Source organism: Hyaena hyaena, unplaced genomic scaffold (genome assembly GCF_003009895.1).
Source record: "Hyaena hyaena isolate Hyena2069 unplaced genomic scaffold, ASM300989v1 scaffold_603, whole genome shotgun sequence".
Lineage (NCBI taxonomy): Eukaryota > Metazoa > Chordata > Mammalia > Carnivora > Hyaenidae > Hyaena > Hyaena hyaena.
In genome coordinates, this window is record NW_024081235.1 from 1107019 (window position 1) to 1130968 (window position 23950).

The 23950-nt window shown below is 56.9% G+C and overlaps 1 protein-coding gene across 1 annotated transcript in view; it reads left to right on the plus strand.

Annotated features, from left to right (window-relative positions):
- The window catches only part of RPS6KA2 (ribosomal protein S6 kinase A2), a 153550-nt gene that overhangs the window by 95631 nt on the left and 33969 nt on the right, over positions 1–23950 (plus strand). Inside the window, 6 exon segments of the mRNA XM_039257159.1 lie at positions 870–976; positions 3236–3273; positions 5823–5965; positions 11678–11748; positions 15037–15125; positions 22683–22747. Of these exon segments, the coding sequence (XP_039113090.1) occupies positions 870–976; positions 3236–3273; positions 5823–5965; positions 11678–11748; positions 15037–15125; positions 22683–22747 (513 nt within the window).

Below are 23950 nucleotides of genomic sequence, written 5' to 3' on the forward strand. Positions count from 1 at the left end.
CCCAGGATGACGGGGTATGTGTCCTGGCCCCGTGGGGAAGCGTCCCTTCTGTGAAATGGGTGCGCTACACCTGTACCCACCTCAAGTATCCGCCACCCTGTTCCCTGAACTGCCCTTATTCTAATTCTGTGCGCCCCAGGGAGCCTTCTGCGCCTTCAGAGAAAGAACTCGGTGGTAATACACACTTTGGTCTCCGCGGTGTTGATTTCTCGTGGTGACTATAAAAAAATGGTTTGTGGTAGCAATCTGGCTTTCGAGTAAGGTGATGTTAAAAGCCGCACACGGATTCTTAACCAGACCAGAGGTACAGAAGTGTCACCAGGACTGCAGCTTTGACGTCAGCTGGGCACCCGGGCTGGTGTGCGCCTGGGTTGAGGTGCCCCCAGCGACTCTGCACCTGCCTGTTGTCTTTGGCAGAACTCACCTCCCTTGGGGCGGACGGCAGGCTTGCGTAAACCAAGGGGGTGAGACCCGAGGTGCACTCTCAGCGCCCGTCATCCAGCCTCTGCCGTGCCAGTTCAGAGCAGAGCCACTCACGTCCAAATATCCACCCAGAAACGCCCCCCGGAGCCGCATGAGCCGTGGGGGCGGGGAGGGGGAAGGCAGGAAACCCAGGCTGAGGAAGCCGTCTTCGTAGGGGAGTTCGCTTCCGCCTTCACTGACCTCGAAACTACAAAGAGAGCTCGTTTCCCCATGGTAAGAGCCCGGAGAGCATTGTGGGGGAGCCGTGCGTGCTCTCCTCCGGGGCGGAGGTGGCTTGAGCGTGCGCCCCGCAGGGCCGCGTGCTGAGGGGCTGCGGCACAGCTCCGCCAGAGGAACGGCCCACGGGAGACGCTGAACGGCCCCGCTCTTTCCGACTTTCCCACCAGGTGATGTTCACGGAGGAGGACGTCAAGTTCTACCTGGCTGAGCTGGCCTTGGCCTTAGACCACCTGCACGGCCTGGGGATCATCTACAGGGACCTGAAGCCCGAGAAGTGAGTGGGGCGCGGCCCATGCACCCTCTTCCTGCTGCCCTCGCCGGGGGCCCCTGCTCTCTGCTTAACTCCCACGTGGGTGACCCCAGGGCGAGGGCTGGGGCCGTCCTCAGGCAGACACCGCCGTGTGGGTGCTCCTGCCGGCCCCAGGAAAGGCCCCGAGCGGGCATGGCTCGCCCTGGGGTTCCAGCCCGTGCTCCGGAGCCTTTACTCTTTTGTCTACACCGAGCTGAAGAAAAGACAGCTCTTCTCTGAGCCCATTTTTATTAGACGAGGTGGTCATTTAGGAAACATCTGGGTAACGTACGTACGTGAGGCAAAGTTCATTTGCTCAACGCTGGCGGGAAGTTCAGGTCACGCGTGGATTTGACTTAAGTGCCTGCAGTGGTTGGCTACGCTGGCCGCACACGCAAATAAACGCTTCAGAACCACAAATAGGCCATGTCTTCCGGGTCCTTCCCTCTGGGAGGACCTGTAAATGATGGCCGTCTCCCTCAGGGAGCGGAAACAGGAGGCGGTTCTCAGAGCCCTGGGCCCTGGACACCCGTTAGGGCCATTACCCTGGCTCTCTCTCTCTCTTTAAAGGTCAAAGGGATCTTTACAGTTAAAAATAGGAATATTTAATTGCAGAGCTGAAGAAAGATTTTTATTGTCAATTGGACTTAGCAGGGGATTAATCTTGAAGGTTGCTCCTTTCTGGGCAGAGATTAAGTGTAACTGAAAGGCAAAGATGAAAATGTTTGCTTCTCTCATGATAAATTGTCATCTTAATTATGTGCCATAACATTTCCCTTCACGTTTACATTAAAATAGTAGGCCTTTTTTTTTAATCCCATGACGTGTTTTTAATTATGATAAGAAAAACAATATAAAATTAGCATCTTAACCGTTTTTTCATTTTTGTCACTGTTTATTTTTGAGAGAGAGAGGAAGAAAGCAAGCAGGGGAGGGTCAGAGAGAGGGAGACACAGAATCTGAAGCAGCTCCAGGCTCTGAGCTGTCAGCACAGACCCCGACGCGGGGCTCGAACCCACGAACCATGAGATCATGACCTGAGCTGAAGTCGGACGCTTAACCGACTGAGCCCCCCAGGCACCCCGACATCTTGACCGTGTACGTGTGCAGCCCTGTGACAGAGAGCACACTCGCATCGCTGTGTGACAGTGCCCATCTTCCAAACTCTCTTCCTGCAAAACTGAGTCTCTGTCCCCGTGAGACACTCCCTCCCCTCACCACCGCCCCTGCACCAGGCCCTGGCACCCCCCTTCTGCTTTCTGCCTGTGAATCTGGCGGCTCTAGGCCCCCCCAGCCCCCGTGTACGTGGAAGGCACGGCGTGCCCTGTGTTGGGCCTGGCTCAGCACCGGGGTACATCCAGGTCCACCCACCTGCTAGCCGGGGGCAGGACGTCCCTGGCCTCCCTGATTGTTTAAGGCACCACAGGTGAGTCCTCAAGGCTTTGCTCTGGTTTCTGTCCGTTCCACTTCCTGGTCTCTTTCAGGCTGGGCTGGTACCCCTGTCCCCCGCCAGGGCTGATGGGACAGGATTTAAAGACAGCAGAAAAAGGGATGGAAAGCTAGGAGCCCCAGGGACCCTGAGGGCTGACAGCCGGAAGAAGGGCTTCCCAAAGTGCTTGCTGGCCTGCGTCCGCCCATATAGACCCCCCTCTGCCGGCCGGTGAGGAGGGCCCTCCGCAGGAGAGCCGGGCAGGGCAGGGCGAGCCCCACTGCCGGGGCATCTAGATGTCAGACACTGCTGTGACAAGAGCTTGGACCCAGTGGCATAGCTCCGATGACAAGGCAAAGCCCCAAGGTCCTCGGTGCCAGGGCCCAAAGTGTCACACGCCCCCCAGAGCTCGGGTGGGTCCCGAGAGCCAGCGTGGCACTCATGGAGGGGTGATGTGGAGAAGTAGGGGGCCTCTGGCCCAGAGGAAAATTCAAGAGGCTCCAGACCTGCACAGGCCCAGGCGATCCTGGTCCCTGTCAATCACGGTCTCCACACAGGTCAGTCTATAGGGTTCCAGAACCTTCCCATGGGCGTAAGAAGGTCTCAGGTCTGCGGGTCCCAGCTCCTGCCTGGTTAACCCCAAACAGCATGGATCTGAGTCCACTCGTGCCCCCAGAAGCTGCTGGCGGGGACACAGTAATGTGCAAGCCCCCATGTGCGCGTAGCCGGCGAGCCTGTGTGCTGACTGCTCCCAGCTCGCGCCCACCTGCCCGCTGGGCCACCCGTAAAGCGTCTGTTTTCTCCCTCTCTTTCAGCATCCTGCTGGACGAAGAGGGACACATTAAGATCACAGGTGTGTAAAGCACAGTGGTCTCCCCGGTGACTTACCCGCGGCCCTGGTCAGGGGTGGGGGGGCAGCTCGGACCCACAGCCCAGCTGGTGCCAGTGCTGGCACGTGAACGTCCGATTTGGCTGAAGTTTTCACAGATGTGGATGAGCTGTGCTGGTGTGTGTGCTCGTAGCATCTAGAAAGTTCTCGAGCTTGCCAGGTTCCCTTCCTTTACTCTCTCTTTCCGACCAGAGAACCTTCCAGCACCTTCCCTGCAGACTCTCAGCCCTGGCTGTTTTGTTCAAGAATCATGATGCTCTCAGGGCAAATCCCCTTAGGGTGTCCCCACTCTGCATCCCGTCCCGCCTCCAGGGACCACGTGGGACACATCTGACCTGCCTCCATCTCGTCCCAGGCCCGTCCTTCTCCTGAGACCTCACACCCTCCCCTGGCCACCAAGTTGGGCCACACTGAAAGCAGCCCCAGCGACACGACACCCGTTGTGTTCGTTTCCTCCTGCCGCTGCCACAGGTTTCGCAGGCTTGGTGCCTCACAGGCACACCCCTCATCTCACAGCCTGGAGGCCGCAGGTCCGGGGAGGCCGCAGGGGCTAAGGTCAAGGTGTCAGCAAGGCCACGGTCCCCCTGGAGGCGCCAGAGAGCCCGTGCGCTGCCTCCTCTGCCTTCTAGGAGCTGCGCGTGTCCCCACTTGCGGCCCCGCCCGTGCTCACAGCCACCAGTGCGGCAGCCCCCGGCCTGTGACTCTGCTCAAGTTCACTCAGGGCCCTGTCAGTGTCAGTGATCCAGAAGGCCCCATCTCCAGAGCCTTGACTCCATCACGCCTGCGGGGCCCCTCTGCCCTGGAAGGTGACCTGCACACAGGCCCTCGGGCGCTGGGTGCGGGCCCCTCTCCTCTGCACCCCTCCTCTCCTCTGCACCCCCTCTCCTCTGCACCCCTTCTCCCCAGGCCCCCTCTCCTCTGCACCCCCTCTCCTCTGCACCCCTCCTCCCTCGGCCCCCTCTCCTCTGCACCCCTCCTCCCAAGCCCTCTCTTCTCTGTTCACCCCTTCTCCCCAGGCCCCCTTTCCTCTGCACCCCTTCTCCCCAGGCCCCCTCTCCTCTGCACCCCTCCTCCCCAAGCCCTTTCTCCTCTGTTCACCCCTTCTCCCCAGGCCCCCTCTCCTCTGCACCCCTCTCCCCCAGGTCCCCTCTCCTCTACACCCCTTCTCTCCAGGCCCCCTCTCCTCTACACCCCTTCTCTCCAGGCCCCCTCTCCTCTGCACCCCTCCTCCCCAAGCCCTTTCTCCTCTGTTCACCCCTTCTCCCCAGGCCTCCCTTCCCTGCTCCGTGGCCCCCACGCAGTCTCACTGTGGCATCTCCCCTCCCCTGTCTCCCAGGGGTGAGTTTACCGGTTCCCCCAGGATCCCAGTACTGGCACGGCACGTCTAGTTACCCGCAATGAATATTACTCAAATATTTTTACATGCTCGTTAATGTTGAAAGTTAGATTTCTAAAATTTCTCATGAACATGTATACCAGATCCTGACTGTCCATTTAACCAGACTCTCAGACCCCCTGCAGGGCTTTGGGCACCTCTGGCGTCATGTCCTCAGGGTTACATGGCAGGTGGAGATTTAAGATTGTGCTAATGCTTCAGAAGTGATCTCTGCCGAATGAGGAACTGCATGTATAACATAGGTGCCACACGTGTGCGCGGTGGCCGGAATAGCATCGAGCTACCACGTCAAATGTATCTGTGATATTACAGAGTTTGGGTTCTCCCTGGTCTAGTACTCACAGATTCTATTATTACTCATGCCCCTGGGCTAATACCGGGTAATGATTTGCCCTCTGGGCCAGGCACAGGTGACCGGCAGCCACCCCACCCCAGGCTGCGAGTAGAGCACACCGCCCAGGGGCGGTGTGACGTCCTTGCCTGGCCTGTGGCCTCGCTCCACCCTCCCCAGGCCCTGGAAGGACCCGAGTGATAGTGGCCTTCTTCCCAAACACCCTGAAACCGAGGGCCACCGTCCTCTGAGATCCAGCGCGTTCCCATGCTCTTCACCCAGCAAGCGCACGAACACGCCCGCCGTGCAAGAAGGGAGACCCCGGTGAGGGTCTCCTGCAGGGGGGAGGGTGCGGGCTCACTGCCCAGCGCACGGCAAACGCCATCTTCCCTGGTGCCCCACCACGGGACCCCCTGCCCCAGCAGCCTGCTGCCCGGAACCCCTTCCAGCCCTCTCCTCCCGGGCGACCACTTGCGTCCCGGCCCAGCGGCCCAGCGGCGCCGGCTGCTCCGTCCCGGCTTCCAGCCCCGCCGGTCCCCACCCTGCTGGTCGGTCCCTAAGAAGTGCGACGCCTTGATCCTGGCACCAGGCTCTCAGGGTTTGTAGGTTCCTCGAAGACTCTGGGACCCGCCACGCGGAGCACGAGGCCGCCGGCGCCCGAGGCGGGTTCTGTGCCGGACAGAGCGGGCGGGAGGGGCGCCTGCGGGCACACTCTTCCCGGTGACGCGGGAGCCGCGGGTCCTGAGTCCGCACGACCGACGCGGCGCCCTGTGCTGTCCCCTGTAGACTTCGGGCTGAGCAAGGAGGCCATCGACCACGACAAGAGGGCTTACTCCTTCTGCGGGACCATAGAGTACATGGCGCCCGAGGTGGTGAACCGGCGGGGACACACGCAGAGCGCCGACTGGTGGTCCTTCGGCGTGCTCATGGTAAGGGCCCCGGCCGCGTCCCTGCCCTCGTGACATTCCCGCCCCAGCTTGGGCCAGAGCCCCAGGAAGGGCCGGGGAAAACAGTTGGGGTGTCCACACGCCGTGTGGCTGGGGGACCCAGGGACGCGCAGGAGGCCGCTGGGTCCTGCCCCTGCGCCTTCCTGCAGCCCCCCCTCGGCCCGTCCCGGCTCCCCCGACGCAGAGCCCGCCCAGCGCAGGCCGCCCTCCCCCCAGACGCTCCTTCCTGTCCGTTCCTCTCTCCCGACGCTCCGCCGCCCTCCCAGCCAGCCCCACGCTCCCGCCTCAGCGCCCACCGGGCTTCTCGGTGGGCGCGGGGCACGGCCCGGGGGACCCAAGGCCGCTTCTGTGCGTCCAGGCACCACAGCACACGCCTCACTTCCTGCGTCCGACGCCCGGGGTCCGCGGTGTCCTGTCTTGTCTCTTCTTGGCACTTTGACGAATTGCTGTCATAAATCTGTCACGCTGCGAACACATACTTGGAGCGCCCGACACAGGGCACCGGGGAACCGCCATGACCTTCCCCAGCGATCCCGGCGTGGAGAGCAGAGCCCACGCCCGGTGAGCTCTGTGACCCCCACCTCCCTCACCCCCCCCGGGGACCCCGGCCCTTCCTCGTCCCAGAGCTCTAGGACAGCTCTGGAGTTGGGAGAACATCACCCAGACGTGGTTCTTTGCTGTGCCCGAGGCCGCCCGCTTCCCGCTGCCGTTGGGGTCATGGAGGCACCAGGAGCTGTGAGCACCTGGCTCGGGCGTTTCCTACTGAATTGGGGGCATCATCCGTCATTTTAGTTGAAAAGACTCCACATTCAGGGTCTCGTAGCAGCCAGGGAAGTGAATGGCCCTCGTCCCCGAACTGTCCCTCTGCTAGGCGGCAGGAGGCAGGAGGGGCCTTCGCGGCAGAGTTTACAAGGCACCTTCTCCCCGTTTCATCTGAACCGAAAAATCGTGAAGTTATGTGGGAAAGATCTCAGGCTTTCTGTTTGTAGAAGTGGAAACGAAGGCTCAAAAAGCTGAAGGGATTGTTTTAAGGTCATACAGTTGTTCTCAGAAGCGCAAGCCCCGCCCACCAACCCCTGCAGCCCCCGGAGCTGGCCAGCTTGCAGGCGGACGTGCGGGTTCCTGTTTCCCCTCGGGCAGCACCAGCAGTGACTCCCAGAGTCCCATCTGCAAAGGGAGATGGGCCCTGGGTGGCATTCGGCGTCGTGTCTGAGCTCCGCCTCGGGAGGAGGTCAGTTTGGGGGCTGCTGTGTTTGTCCGGTGCCCTCCCCCGGCTCCGTTAAGAGGACGTGGGGCCTGCAGGGAGCACCTGCAGGAACAGGGTCCACCGTGCAGGGGTCGCCTCCCCGAGGACGTCTACACCCGCATCGTCTGATGACCACGGGTGCCTGGAGCTCAGCTTCCGCCGCCTGCGCTGACGGCGGAGGCCCTTGTCCTTGCACAAGACTGCATGTCTGGAGTTAGGTCCTTGAAGCTGGAAAAGAACTTGGCCGCAGTGGTCGTCTCCACGGCAACAGCAAACCACTCACAACCACTCACACCTCCACGGCGCGGAGCTCTGGTGTTAGCAGGACGTTGGGATTGTGCTTAGCGGGTAAACATCTGAACGTTCCGGGTTCGCACGGGAAAGGACCTTCGATTCCTCTCCCGTTGCTTAACCACTGACACTGAGCGTGGGTGGATGTTCACACGCAGGTGTCTGTCAGCCGTTGGGCACATCCATCCGGCTCGGGCCCAGGAGCCGCTCTGGGAAAGGACATGAACGCCCGCACCCTCGTCCGCAGAGGCCCCAGGCGTGTAGACCCTCAAGTGCTCAGAGCAGGGGCACAGTGCGCGCTGGGAGGTGGGGACTGGTCTGCCCTCCGTGCCCTCCGACACACGCATACGCCAACCTGAACATACCTGCTGACCGCAGGCCCGGCCTGCCCGGGAACGGCCACCATCCCAAACAGCCCACTTCACTGTGGGATCTGTCCTTGTCCGTGTCCACATGAGGATGGAACTTGCCCTTGATTTGTTTAAGCTCGCTGATCAGCCAGATGAACTTGAACTGTAGGCCCCTGCTATGAAGCATGTCCCTCACCGAGAACCTTCTCATTCCACTGCTCCCGGCACCGCCAGGGTGGCTTCCGTGGTGTCGTGTCTGTGCCCCAGGGCTGGCCACTCTCTTGAGGCTCATCGGATGTCCCTTTAGACAAGGCTTTCCACCCCAGCGCTGTTGAGGTTCGGGACCGGGCAATTCTCTGGGTGGAGGCTGTCCTGTGCATGGAGGATGTGAAGCAGCCTTCCTCGATGCTCCATAGACATCACAGGCACCTACGCCCTCACCCTCCCAGCCTCACCACCAAACTGTCCCCAGACATTGGGACATTCCTCCCCCCCCCCCCCCCCGCCCAGCTGAGAAGTACTGCTGTAGCTACATCAAAAGATTTATCCTCCTGGAAATGTCATAGTGTGCACGGTGAAGCTGTACTGAGTTTCTTGGGGCTCCCTCTGTACATTTCCACAGCCTGCCTTGGTGCTGACCTGGGAATGGACCCCTTGGGGACCACGTGTGCAGTGTGGGACCCCACAGCCAATGATGGCTTATATCAGTTTGCCCTGCAAGCCTTGGTCAGTCTCCATATTCTTGAGCACCAGGGCAAGACTCTGACTGTATGTAATGTCCCAGGAAAGCGCATCAGTAATGCCCGGATTAATGACACCCTCCAACAGGGAGAAAGCGCCGAGTGGCTTTGTTGAGAGAAGTAATACTGAGCCGATCTCCCTTCTCCACATGTGTCAGGACAGGAACGTGTAAGGGGGCTGGAAGTGAAGCCAAAATAGAGACTTGTGTGGGCTTCATCACCGTCACCACACCATCATCTTCATCACCAGGAGGCATTTGGTGAACACCCGTGTATGCCGCTGTGCTAGGTGCTCAGGAAAAGTTCGGGACCTGCCGCCGTGTTGGGGGGGAGGTGGGGGCGGGGTAACTCGGAAGAACAGGCCGGAGGGAGAGAAACACGAGGGCTGTGGATCCCGGATGCATCGTCAAAGCGAAGAAGGAATCACCAGGCAAATGTTGCAAGTTGCTGGTTGACCCGTAATAAATGGTTACATGAGCCACACATGTTCCCGATGGGCCCCGATTGTGCAGCCGTGAGGCCTCACAGGCTTTTCCTTGCCGTGGAATCCCATTCCCAGCCAGTGAAGAAGAAAGGAGAGCGAAGGAAGGATACAAACAAATAGGAAGGGGATTTTCTTTGCTAGTAGGATTCTATTTTCAGAGATACTTTGATTTCTACGATCAACTTACAAAAACCCTCATATCATTTTATCAGATGAACAGCTCATCTGCCAGAGCGTCCTACCTTTCCATTCAGTTCTGTTTGTCTATTTTTAGATCCTCTTCTGGACTCTCTGAGTCTCCGTTTTTACGGCTTATAGATCGATTGATCGCCTGCAGTCCGCGCTGTGTGTCTTCTCTGAATGAGGGCCCATGGGAGGGACAGCAGGTGTTAGCGCAGGGGAGGCCGCACGCATCTCAACAGACAGGAACGCTTACATTTCTTTTCAATTTTTACCTTCAAAAAGCAAACCAAAAATACTAATAAAGCCTTAAGTCCACTCATTTCTTTAAGTTGGTTGGTTTCACTCCTGGTAGGTGTCCTGAGTTTAACTCCACGTCATAGGAAAGCTTTTAGGTGCATTCCAGTATTACTTACAATAGCAGGAAATTGGAAACAGTCTAAGGGTTCAACAACAAATAAACATATTTTGGCATATCCACATATAAAGTGATGCTATGAAGATTTAACAACAAGCATTGGAAGTTTTTCTATTGTTCTGTGAAAGATTAACATATAAAACCTTATCTGTGTTTTAAACACACAACTTCAACAAAGTTCTAGAAGGAAATAACAAATACTAATTGTGTCTCTCATTGGATAATGGGATTATGGGTGATCATTTTGATCTTTCTACTCTGATGTATTTCTTAAGATTTTCATAGCAGCGCCTGGGTGGCTTAGTTGGTTAAGCGTCCAACTTTCGCTTGGGTCATGATCTCGCGGTTTGTGGGTTCGAGCCCCGCGTCAGGCTCTGTGCTGACTGCCAGCTCAGAGCCTGGAGCCTATTTCAGAGTCTGTATCTCCCTCTCTCTCTGACCCTCCCCTGCTCGCGCTGTCTCTCTTTCTCTCCTAGAAATAAATATATATATATATATTTTTTTTTTTTTTTAAAAAAGATTTTCATAATGTGGAGGAGAAGAAAACTGCAGGATAAGTTTTAAGGGAACAAAGACATAGTCAGAATAAAAACTAAGGTATAATAAGTTATACCAACACTTGCACTGAGGCTATTTTCTTATACAGTTGACCCTCAAAGAACACAGGGATAAGGGGTGCCGACCCCTGAAGGTGGTCAAAAATCCACGTATAACTTTGACTCTCCTCAAAATTAGCTACTAATAACTTAGTGTTGACCAGAAGGCTCACAATAACATAAGCAGTAGAGCAACACATATTTCATACATTATATGTATTACATACTGTATCCTTACAATAAAGCAAGCTAAAGAAATGTTATGAAGAAAATCATAAGCAAAACTACACTTGTGGTGTATAGTACATACTTATCAAAACATGACATGCATGGAAGGTCACACCCATATTGTTCACAGCCTTATCATTCACACCCGTGTTGTTCAAGGCTCAACTGTAATTGAAAAGGACATGAAGAGGGGCGCCTGGGTGGCTCAGTCGGTTGAGCGTCTGACTGCGGCTCAGGTCATGATCTCACGGTTCGTGGGCTCAAGCCCCGTGTCGGGCTCTGTGCTGACATCTGGCTCAGAGCCTGGAGCTGCTTCAGATTCTGTGACTCCCTCTCTCTCTGACCCTCCCCTGCTCACGCTGTCTCTCTCTCACACACACAAATAAATAAAAACATTTTAAAAAATTAAAAAAGAAAAGGACATGAAGACGCAGACTGGGGTTGATACCGTAGCCTCCTTCAGTTAGAGTCAGAGGCCTATTCTCAAGGACAGGCTCTGTTGGCGCTGCTGGTCTAGTTCTTTCTCGAAGGGGGCAGTGCACACGTCGTCCAGGTAATACCCTGCGGTGCCGGGCCACCCCTTCCAGAGCCCGTGCACTCCGGGCTCTTCCGTGCTCGGGAAAGGCGGGCCCTCGGTGCTGTCTCTGCCCCAGAGGCCGCCCTGGCAAAGGTCCACTAGTTATTTTCAGAGTGTGGTGGCCCGTATTGGAGGTGCCCTACTGTTCTTACTGGACATTGTTAATGGACGGAAGTCACTCCGCCCCGGGCCCCTCCGCTGCACCCACCAGAGAAGGGCAGGGACGGGGTCCTCCACCAACCCCCAGAAGGCGGACGGCCCAGCCGCCGTCCCTCCGCCCTCCCCTTCCCCGATGCGTCTGTTCTCTCCACAGCGCTTGGCCGGCCTCTCCTACGGCAGCCGGGGTGCGTCCTGGGTGGGTGGCCTGGGCACCTCCTCGCCCAACTTTGAGCTCCCTGAGGCCGCTCTGTTGGCCGGTGTATGCCAAGCGTGTCTGCCAGCGCCTTCGCTGGATTGATCGGGATTTTGAACGGACACGTGCACCTTGGCTGCACTCCACCCCCACCCCTACCCTGCCCCCGGCTCTCAGCTAGTCAAACCAGTCGGTCTGAACACTCCCCTCCCTGTTCTGTGTTGCTCTGCAGTTTGAGATGCTCACAGGATCTCTGCCGTTCCAGGGGAAGGACAGGAAGGAGACCATGGCCCTCATCCTCAAGTGAGTAGGAAACACCCACCGTGGGGGTCCATCCCATACGCGTTAGCACCTTCCAAAGCAAGCGCTTCGGCCTTGGAAGCCCGGTTGTTAAGGAGGCATCGGCAATAACCGTAATATGCATTCTTGGCATTTTAGCCGCAGGGGAGACACTGAAGGGGATCCCCCAGTGATCCTGGTGACACGCACATAACGTGTTCCATCGGTGAAGTCGCATATGGTGTCCAGTGGTGGGACTGTGGCGATTAGGGACCTTCAAAAACAGAGTACAGATTTGAAAGGGCAGAGGACTTAGGGGCTCCAGAGAGACCACAGGGTGGGGGGTGCCTTTCTTTCTCTGCCTCTTGACCCAATTCATTCAAGTACCTGAGCTCTCCCGCCTGACGTTGGCAAGGAGTCACGTTGCCCACGTGACTGGACACAAACATAATTTTCGGCTCAGTTCCCACGAAGAATCAATTACCGTGCAAGTGGATGTTGCTCTTAGCATCCCAGGAAGAAGTCTAAAGCCGGTGCCGTGTGAGAGCAGGCTCCACGGAAGCACGGCATCAGGAGGGAGGGCTCCGGGGAAGACAGGAGCGCGGCGGGGGGAGGAGCGGCTGCAAACAGCTAGACCCTCGCTCCAGGTTACTGTCCCTCTGCCGTGCGAGGGTGTCGACACGCCGTAAGGCTGCCGGCCCTCATGACCCGCTCCCTCAAACCCTGCGGATGGACACCTCACTTTTCTAAAAACGAGAGGCACCGGAAAAGCTTACGTTTTTGTAGGCTACACCGTAGTGTAAGCGGAAGGAGAGGAATCAGTGGAGGAAAGCCCACAGAGAGGATTGGCTCAGTGTCTTCCTGGGTTGTGGGCGACACATCTGTGACTGCGGTCTGTTATTTTTGTGTTACTTACCTCTGTGACTTTTAATTTTAAGGGAGAACACAATCTGTACTTAAAAAAAATTTTTTTTTTACTGTTTATTTTTGAGAGGAAGAGAGAGAGAGACAGAATTCGAGCCGGGAGGGGCAGAGAGATAGAGAGACCCAGAATCCCAAGCAGCTCCAGGCTCTGAGCTGCCAGCGCGGGGCTCGAACCCACCAACTGGGAGATCACGACCTGAGCTGAAGTCAGATGTTTAACCAACTGGGCCACCCCGGCGTCCCGATCTGTACTTCATAAAACTAGAATAGTTCCCTCTAGCGAATCCTGTGCGTGCGCCCGTCACTTAGGAGTGGCTGAGCATTTCTGAAGGGGCGACACCAAGCTGTGGCCCCCTGTCTCCCAAAGCATGGTCAGAGGACCCCGGGGCCTGCGACCCTCCTGGGGCTTGCAAGCTCTTCCTTTCCCAATCTTTTTTTTTTTTTTTTTTTTTTTTTGCAGTTTTTTGGGTAAATTAGATTACTGGGTTTTACTTTATTTTCATTTTACTTGTTTTCATCACGATAGGTTGGCAAGTGTACATATTCAACACCTTTCCTATTTCACCCGTTCCCCCCCCCATCACCATTCTCTAGAATGGAGAGTCTCCTTCCTGACTTGTCTCTCTCTCTCTCTTTTCTTTGCTCACCTGTTTTGTTTCTTAAATTCCACACATGAGTGAAATCATATGGTATTTGTCCTTCTCTGACTTATTTCACTCAGCATAACACTCTCTAGGTCCATCCGTGTCCTTGCAAATGGCAAGATCTCATTTTTTTTTGGCTGAATAATATTCTATTGTGTGTATACCATTTCTTCTTTACCCATTCATCTCAGATGGATGCTTGGGCTGCTCCCATAAAGTAGTTATTGTAAATAACGCTGCTGTAAACATGGAGGGAACGTATCCTTTTGAATTAGTGTTTTTGTGTCCTTCGGATAAATTCCTAGCAGCGCTATCGCTAGGTCCTAGAGGAGGTCTGTTAATTTTTTGAGGAGCCTCCACACTGTTTTCCAGAGCGGCTGCACCAGTTGACATTCCCACCAGCAGTGGCTCCCCTTTCTCCACATCCTCGCCCACTCTGGCAGGTGTGAGGCGCTATCTCACCGTGGTTTTGAGTTGCATGTCCCTGATGATGAGCGATGTTGAGCACCCTTTCATGTATCTGTCGGCCATCTGGACGTCTTCTGTGGAAGAATTCTATTCATGTCTTCTGCCCGTTTTTTAATTGGATTATTTGGGTTTGGGATGATGGGTTGTGTCCGTTCTTTATATTTTTTAGATACTAACCCTTTATCAGATATGTCATTTGCAAATATCTTCTCCCGTTCCATTGGTTATCTTTTAGTTTTGTTAACTGCTTCCTTTGCTGTGCAGAAACTTTATCTTGATGTAGTGCCAATAGTTTTTTTTTGCTTTATTTCCCTTGTCTCAGGAGACATATCTAGGAAAAGGTGGGTAAGGCCCATGTCAGAGAGGTTATTGCCTGTACTCTCTTTAAGGATTTTTATGGTTTCTGGTCTCACATTTGGGTCTTTCATCCATTTTGAGTTTATTTTTATGTACGATGTGCGAACGTGGTCCAAGTTCATTCTTCCGCACGTTGCTGTCCAGTTTTCCCAGCACCCTTTGTTGAAGAGACTGTCTGTTTCCCATTGAATATTCTTTTCTGCTTTATTGCAGATTAGTTGATCATATATTTGTGGGTTTATTTCTGGGTTCTCTACTCTGTTCCAGTGATCGACGTGTGGGTTTGTGCCAGTACCATACGGTCTTGATTAGTACAACTTTGTAATGTAACTTGAAGTCTGGAATTGTGATGCCTCCCGCTTTGGTTTCCTTTTTCAGGATCGCTCCGGCTATTGAGGTCTTTTGTGGTTCCATCCAAATTTTAGGATTGTTTGCTCTAGCTCTGTGAAGTCCCAGATTTTCTTCACAGTAATGCAACAGACTGAACCCAGAGGCAGATAGCCTGTCTCTCATCTAACCCAGAAGGGATTCCTAAACTGTAAACAAGATCACTCTCCTGGCCAAGCCCTTTGTTGTTATTTTGGAAAACATAGTTCATTTTTATTTAAAACGCTACTAATGTTAATGATTGTTAACAAACAGTTCTGATTGTTTCTTTTTAATGGTTGTATTAGTGTTTCAGTGAATTATTAAATCGCTATGGCACAAATTTCTCTCCGAGAACCCACATCAACAAAAGCTCTTTGATGCCCTCCGGGACTTGGAGAGCGCAGAAGGGCCCTACGGCCAGAAAGCCTGGGTGCAGCCGCTCCGAGTCACATGGATTTGATCGGTCTGTTAATGGTGACTGAGCAGGACTGAAAAGTGCTGGAGAAAACCTGGTCATCCTTTTCATTCTAAACTACACCTCTGTTTTCAGAGCCAAGCTGGGCATGCCGCAGTTCCTCAGCGTGGAAGCCCAGAGCCTGCTGAGAGCCCTCTTCAAACGGAACCCGTGCAACCGTCTGGGTAAGAGCCCCCAGGCACCCCGGGACCGCAGGGGCCTCCCGCCTGCCCCCCTCAGCCCATCTTTACCAGGCTCACTGAGAGCAAAGGTCCCGAATCAGGTGTGAAAATACTCTCACGTGTCCAAGCCATGAGGATTCCCAAAACACAGTCTCCCGCCAGGTCCTGCAAGCTATTTCCTAAAAGTCACCGTTTTTACACAGAATAGTGGAACTTTGTTCTATTCATCTCACCTTTAGAACCCTGTAAATCAAGGACAGAGCAGTTGAAAGCTGCCTCTTCTTTAATCCCACTGAAATTAATACGTCTTTTTAAATAGTTTATTGTCAAGTTGGTTTCCATAGAACACCCAGTGCTCATCCCCACACGTGCCCTCCTCCATGCCCATCCCCCCTCCCCCCCACATCCATCAGTCCTCAGTTTGTTCTCGGCATTCAAGAGTCTCTCATGGTTTGCCTCCCTCCCTCTCCCCCACCATTTTCCCCCTTCTTCTCCCCGTTAAGTCCTCCGATAAGTTCCTCCTAATCCACCTATATGTGCAAACATATGATATCTGTCCGTCTCTGCCTGACTTATTTCGCTCAGCATAACACCCTCAAGGTCCATCCATGTTGCTACACAGGCCAGATTTCATTGTTTCTCATTGCCACGTAGTGTTCCATCGTATAGATAAACCACATCTCCTTGATCCATTCATCAGCGGATGGACACTTAGGCTCTTTCCATGTTTTAGCTATTGTCGAGAGTGCTGCTGTGAACACTGGGGTCCATGTGCCCCTAGGCATCAGCACTCCTGTGTCCCTTGGGTAAATTCCCAGCAGTGCTAGTGCTGGGTCATAGGGGAGTTTAAATTAATACATCTTAATGGATATGAAAGTCCAGACTTGCATGAATGTTAACCAAGTAATCATCCATTTTCAAAATAATTCTCGACCGAAGGTTCCCCCGGCTCCTCTCCGTGGTGCTTCTCCTACAAGTGGGTGGTGGTCTAGAAGCCCCGGCTGACACAGCTGCTGATCCTCCCTGTCCCCTTGCCGCTTTTCATCCCTCGTTGTCACGGAGCCTGTGTGCGCGCTGAGCAGTGACGTGTGGTCAGCGGGCGGCCGTGACGTGGGCCCGTCGGGGGGAGGAGGCGCCCCAGCACCGTGCCGGCTGCAGGGGGAGCTAGTGAGCAACAACACCGTCAGGGCTGTCCCGCTGCTCACAGGGTCAAACTCCGCTGTCCGCAGAGCAGATGGTGCCGCCCACCTTTCCAACTGTATCTATCGCTCTCCCAAGAAATGGTACTTCTTGAAGTCTATCCAGCATAGAAGTCGCATATGTAAAAAATGCTTGTTGATCTTAGTAAAGACCTGGATAAGGCAAATGTCCAACAATAAGGACGCCATGAAGTAAATTATGGCGCATTCACTCCAGGCCTGCAGGACGGCCATTTAAACGAGGAGCGCTGTCCCCAGGGGGTCTCCACGATGGCACCGGTGACCTCTCAACTGGGTCATTCTTTCTTGCGGAGGACCAGCTTGCGCTGCAGCACGGTCTCTCCCAAGATGCCCCCTCTGCCTGCTGAGCAAGTGCAACGGTCTCTAGACTTGCCCCTGGGGACAGCCCCCCAACGAGACCCGGTTCTGTAAACCCGGCTGGAGAGGTACCCGGGGCCTATCTAGATGCGGAGATGAGTTGCCGTGGAGTGTCAAGGCATCCCATGGTGGCCCCAGAGCCAGTCTCTGCCAGGGGGTGTGGGGAGACCCACGTGGACCCCAGCCCCTGACACCCGTGTTGGTGTCTGTTAAATGGCTGTGGTCGAATGACATTGATTGAGACCAGCCAGCGTGATAATGATGCACGTGTTAGGGGCCACACCAGACAGAGGCCCAGAGGCCGGGCCCTGAAGGCAGGGACTACTCGCTCGGCCGCACACAGTTCCCTGGAGGCAAGGCCGAGGCCTCCCGCGAGCAGCTCTGGTCCCTGGGCGGCCAAGCCACCAGGTGCCGGGGTGGAGGGCAGGGAGCCTTGAAGTCCAGGATGGTCACATCCAGTTGAACGGAGGAAGTGGATGAAACCAGGCACTTGTAGCATGTGTGCGTGTGTGAGCAGGGGAGGGGTGGAGAGGGAGAGAGAACCCCAAGCAGGCTCTGCGTCGACAGCACAAAGCTCCATGCGGGGCTGGAACTCATGAACTGTGAGATCAGGGCCTGAGGTGAAATCAAGAGTCAGATGCTTAACCGCTGAGCCGCCCAGGTGCCCCAGGTGTGTGCTCGTTTCGGCTGTGACGGTGTGCACGTGGCAGCTGGAAGACTCGGAGTCAGTAAGTGTGTTACACACTTACTGCACGGTGTGGTACGCTGGGTGACAGATCCCTGTGCAGAGTAGGTCAGCGGCCCAGGCCGCTGCTCTTGTCGGGGTGGGGCCAGGGCACGGCCCTGAGGATTCCGGGTTGCACCTGAGAGGTCGCGGCCGTGCTGGGGACAGAACAGGAGGCAGCGTGCACACCAGGCCTAAGGAACGTCACGCAAAAGGTTGGACCAGACGCCGGCACAGGGGAGGGTGTGTGTGACCTCCCTGTGCCCGGGGGAGGGTCTGGAAAGGCAGTGCAGGTGCCCGGGTGGGGTCCCTCCAAAGGAGTCAGCCAGGGGACAGTCTCACTGTGACCTAGAGAAAGCCCCCCGGGGCCGCGTAGCTCGGTCCAGGGAGGTGTGCGGGGCGATGGAGGCGGGTGGGGTGTGTTCCCTGAAGGAGGCCTCGAGGGGTCTGTCCCTGTGTGGGACCTCAGCGTCCTGCCTCCGCCCCGGGGTGCCTCCCAGGTGTGACACTGGCCACTCCGAACGGTTTGCAAGGCCGGGAGGTCAGAGACGAGAACGGGGAAGGGGCCAGTGGCGGCCCTCACGGTGCAGCCGCGAGGGGGGAGCGCCGGTGAGGTCGGGTTCCACGCGCTGCAGAAACTCCAGAAACTCGGGCTGTGCGCGTCCGGGCTCAGCGTGGCCACCCGACCGTGGGGGGGCCGTTCTGTGGACACGGCTGTCGGGGCGGGCCCTCCACGGGGGCCATGTGGAGTAAATGTGCCTCCAGACCTTCCCGCAGGACGGGAGGTTACGGTGAACCCACTTTCGGGCTGTGCAAAGTGGCGGCCGTCCAGCTCTTCCCTCGTGAGCATCTGTGCCTTCCGGAAGGAACTCCTGGGAAAGTCTCAGCCTCCCAGGGGGACACGCAGCCGCGGTTAGAAGGGAAGGAGATGGGCTAATGAGAGTAAAACAGCACAGCCGTGTAGACCGTGTCAGGGCCAGTCCCGAGCGCCCCTGTGGGAGCCCCACCCACTGGTGCAGCCGGGGTTCTGTTTTCGTGTTTGTTCTGCTCTCCAGCGCCGATCCCCGCGGTGCTTTCCCCATCTTGGTCTCCAGTGTCCCACCCCGGCTTGCGTCGGCAACAGGCCGACCTTTGACCAGACACAGCAGTCAGCTCCAACCAGCCCCGGGGCCCCAGCAGGCACCAGACCCCGGCCCTCAGCTGGCACTGCCCTCTGAGACTCAGCAAACAAGCACTTGAAACACTGAATGAATGAATTTTCCAAGGGCCAGAAAATACTTGGAAACGATGGAAAAGAATGCGAGGTGGCTTCCGTGTGACTCGAAAACAGCCATGGAATAAAACACCTCAAAGGCACCTCACAGGGGCCGGGGATTCATCATGTCCCCAGCTGTCTGTGGAAATAAGGAAACAATAGACATATTTGGGGCAGATACCAAAATCCTTGGAGAATAATTTACTGCGAATGTACAGGTCCAGCGACGACTAACCCCACGATGAAAGCAATCGCCTTGTTAAAAATGTGGAGTGGAGAGCTGAACGTAAGCGGCGCCGCGGAAGGAGCAGACCTCACCCCGCCCCGACGACACGCTCACAGCTGTGCACTGAGGTCAGGAAGTCCCAGCTGGGCGCCAGATCCCGCCGTCCCCCCACTTGTAGAAATCAGACACGTGGGGCAGGCACACATGTTCAGGGATATTCCGGTTTTTGAGAGGGGCTACGGGGGGCTAAATGTTCGTACTGCCGGGAACAAGTGGAACCCTGAATCTCCTGCTCCACCGAACTTTCTAATTCGTGTTTACTTGACGTTGGAGAACATAGTAAAAACTCACCAAGCCTGATAAGAAGTACAGCTCTTCTGTTCCAAACACTTCAGGCCTTGTTGACTCTTTGTGATCCGGACTAATCGAAGCCCTCCTCCGGGGACAGCGTGAGCCTTCCGGTGCTCTGGGTCACCACCCCAAGTCAGCTGTGATTCAAGGATCTACACAGACACTTCCTGACTTTCCTGCCAGAACTGCCCGATGGTCAGATGTGTTCAGTCGACGTAGAAAGGGGTCATCAAGGGCAAAACAGCCTAGTTAACATGTTTTAGGAGAAGGTAAATAAAAGTAGGATCCAAAATAATACCCATATGTGCCCTAGGAAGGTTGACGTAGCCCTTAAAGAACTGTGCGCAGAGATTTTCCTTTCACGGTTTCTCTCCTTTCGGGACACCTATAATTTTTGAGTGATAACCAAAGTGTTAATGAATTCACTGTCGACTGTTCGCTGAGGCCTCAAAGCCCAAACATGGTACAAGATCTCACTGCAGCGGAAGAAAAAGGTGCAGATAAAAACGTGCTAATTAAGTATCCAAGGAAACCCAGCCCGTGCCAGCGCAGAATTTGGAGTTACGCCAATGCCTTTATTTCCTTTGTGTCCCGCTTGGTTTCGGTTCCCGCCGTGAACATGGATGAGATGTAATGGGCGCGAAAGGCAAAGTGCGTTCTTCAGAGAAATTCAGCCGATGAGTCACAGTGCAGGTGCGAACAACATTGGGGTCCAAGGTGCGGCTCAAAGCTCGCCCCTCTGACGGACCCGCCGAGCTCTGCGGCAGGTCAGCGTTCGCCGAGGAGGGGCTGGGAAGCAGTACAGATTGGGGTGCGGTTTCCTCCACTTGAATCCTCATGACCAGGAGGGCGTGTCAGTCAGGGGCCGCCAGCCGCAGGGTCCAGGGCTCAGGGCTCTGGTCAGGGGTTCACGGAACAAGGGAGACAGACCCAGGAATCGGGCGAGGTCATCCTGATGAACACCCGTTTCTACTCACATCAGCACCACTAACACTGGACGTGTGGGTTTTCCACGCCGACACATTCTTCACTTCTCAGTAGACGCCAGCCTAGAGCCCTACATTCACTTCAGTCTGGCTCTCACCACCCAGAGCCGTTGGCGCAGACGCCGGGGCGCAGTCCCACCGCTGCCCCCGATTCCGATGCCCCTCCCACAGCCCAGGGCCTCACCTGCGCTTCCGACCCACCAGCTATAAAGCAGGGGCTCCCGCGACCCCTTCTTTCAGTTCAGTCATGTGCTAAACCAGCTCACAAAACTCAGGAAACCACTTTACTTACTATCACCGGTTTATTACAAAGGATCTTTTAAAGGACACAGGAGAAGAGGTGCATAGGGTGAGGTCTGAAGGACCTTGGAATTTGGGGCGCGCCACCCTCCCGGCACACTGGCGCATTCTTGCACATCAACCCACAAACTCTCCAAACCCTGTTGCTTAGGGCTTCTGGGAAGCTTTCACTGTTTGGGCGCGCTCCATTAAGTCACTGCAGTGGGTGATGCACCCTCCCCCAGCCTCTCCCCTGCCCTCCCTGGAGGTCAGAGGGAGGCGGACAGTCCCCACCCCGCAGTCACGCGGTTGGTTCTGTGGAGACCGGCCAGTCCTAAGGGCTTTTCCAAAAGCCGCCGCATTGACAGAAACTCAGGGGGGTTCGAGGAGGCGTGTTACGAGCAACAAAGGAGCCACTCAGGCCAGGGACAGCAACCAAATACTGTGACAGAAGAGGATTCCGGTGTTCTCACGACTTAAGAAATTGCAAGGATTTGGGAGCTCTGACCAGGAGCCAGAACAAAGGCCATATCATATCAGCGTAGCACAGGTCCTGGGAAGAAAACTCCAAACTGGACTGAGGACCAGAGAGGAGCCCCAGCCTGGGGGCGGGGGGAGGGGGGGACACGCATCTGCCTTCAAATCTCGGTTCTCCTCACAGACTCTCGTGTGACCTTGAGCACCTTACCCCGTGTCCTTCAGCCTAAAGAGCAGGGATCCTGACCGTAGGCCCTCGGTATGCAGAGCCGGGCGGAGAGCAGAGGCGAGACCCCGGTCTGACGGGCTCCCGCACTGCCCTGTGGCGCGAGTCCAGTGATGCAGCGCGATCAACAGTGGGTTCTCGCCTGGGTGCTGGCCTGGTCTGGCCTCCTCGGCAGATGCGGGAGGTGGACCTGGGCCTCCGTCCCCCTGAGGCTTCTGTGTCCGGGGCCAGCTCTTGCCCCTCCTTTTCTGCCCACATCAGCGCAGGGACCGGGATGTGAGAGCAACCAGCCACATCCAGGAGGGTGTCATCTACACGGACCCTGGGACCCGTGTGGGGGCTGCCACCCGACCTCTCAGGCCCCGACCGTGAGCACCACAGTGACCACAGCAGCTCAGGGCGGCTCCCCATCCCGCGTCCCTCCCCCATCGGCCAGCAGCCACCAGCACCCACCGTCCTGGGGTGCAGAATCTGGAAGCCTGAGCCTCACAAACCGAGTGACACGGAACCCCCTTCCCCTCCTTGGGACAGGAGCGGCTGCAGCCAGCCGAGCCCACCAGGTCCTCGGGCCACCAGCCCCCTCCTGGCCCACGGAGGCTCCTCCCCCGCCTTCCAGCCTGGAGAAAACACAGCTCTTAGGGCCTTAGGGTTTTGGTTTCTCTGATTAATAGACTTATTTTTAGAGCAGCCTTAAGTTTACAGAAAAACTGAATGGAAAGTACAGCCAGTTCCCTGCACGCGCCCCACCGCCCCCCTGGACGGCTTCCCCGAACGCTAAACTGATGTCGCTGCTGTGAGGCTGTTGTAACGGGCAGACCCGCGCTGGCCCAGCGCCCCCACCAGGCCGCCCTCTGCCTGTGCCCTCGCCGCAGACCCCTCTCCCTGCCCCAAATCCCCTATGCCTGCAGGCTCAGGCCCCCCTCCCCAAGAGGAGGGGGCAAGGCTGGGTAGGAATAACCAGCCGGAAGAACTATTTATAAGCCGTTTCCTGGAACCCAGGCCTTGGCTGGTGTGGACGCCAGTCTTTCTCTGCGTGTCATCTGCTGGAAGCTCTCCTTCCCTTCCCTGTAAACCCAGAGCAGCCTCCCCTCCTGCTACCCCGCACTTCCTCCGCCTTCTGGAAGGCCGGCCTGCGCCAGCTTTCAGGGACATCTGAAGCGCAGCCGGAGGGCCCCGGCTGGCCCGGTCCCTGCAGCCTGCGGCCCCTGATCTCTTGGTCTCCAGGCGGAGTTCAAGCCCCACGGTGGGTGTGGAGCCTACGTTCAATGATGGGCCGCCAGCTTCCTCCCTCGCGAGTTCCAGGCATCCCCACGCCCGCAGCAGGAAGATCCCGGCCTGCCTCACCCCTGCTCTGGGCACCCCCAGCCCCTCACCCTGCTGCATCACCGTCCGCCAGAGGCAACGGAATCGGGGGTTTATTCTGTTATTCTGATGCGCGTGTCTGCTTTGTCCGGGACAGGTGCTGGCCTCGACGGGGTGAAGGAGATCAAGCGGCATCCCTTCTTCGTGACCATAGACTGGAATGTAAGTCGTCGCACGTGGCAGTCCCGCCTCTCAGGGACAGCGGGGAACAAGGCAGGGGCACGGCAGGGGCACACCAGCTGGGCACAAGCCAGAGACCAACACGGCCCTGTGACCTGGAGTAGGGTTCCCTCCCCACAGCCCCGGGCCCCAGATCCCTTATCACTTGGCCCTTTGAGGCAAGTGCAGATGACCCTGCGGCCTCGTCCACCCACTGAGGACGGAGCAGAGATCACCGTCCATCCAGCAGGCGGCTGCAGGAGCCCCTCCGCTCACTGGGCCGCTGGGCCCCTGGGCGCCGTGGGCCTCTGGGCCGCTGGGCTGCCGGGCTGCTGGGCCCCTGGGCGCCGTGGGCCTCCGGGCCGCTGGGCTGCCGGGCCGCTGGGCCCCTGGGCGCCAGGCAGTGGCCCACGTGCAGGCCTCTGGGTGCTGGGCCCCTGGCATCTGGGATACTGTGCTGTTCTCCAGCCTCTGCTCAGGCCCGGGCCCACTCAGCGAGCGCTCCTGGGGAATTACTAGAGAAACAAAATATCACCCAGACTGTTAAAGACAGAATCATGGCTGACACTTGTTAATGACCTAAGGAGGACTCACCATCACGATGCGTTTGCGGAGCACCAGGCTGGGGCTGTGTCGGAGGGAAATGGGGCTCTGCCCGGCCGAGCTGGGGCCCTCGGGTTCGTGGTGGGGGCGGGGCGGGGGTGGATGGAGACGAAACGCCAGGCGTGAGGGGCTCCGGGTAAGTGGTGATCAGACAGACGTCACCGGGTCGGGGAGGGGGAGGAGACCCCCTCAGAGGTCAGCCTCTGCCTCCCGTTATCCCGGCCGACGCCACGAAGCCACTTGGAGCTGGATGCGGGGCCCCCGAGTCGCATTCCCCCAGCCGCTAGGAGCCGTTTCTGGGCCCCCAGCTTGGGGACGGTGCCCCGAACAGCCTGGTGCGCAGAGGACGCCCTCCTTTGGTGTAGTTTCTCTCCGTCCTTTCCTCTAGGTCAGCACGGCAGTTACCTGTGGGGGGCTGCACAGACGTGAGGAAGAGAATGACTGTCCTCTCTTCCCTCGGTCCTGGTGTCCTGGGGAGCGTGGGGCCTCGGCCACTGCCCGCAAGGAGTGGCTCCGTGGCCACCAGCCCCCAGGCGTTCCCGCCCATGCTGCTTACGGAGCTCCTGACCCGCCTCCCCGCACCTCCTCCTCCCCCTCCTCCCC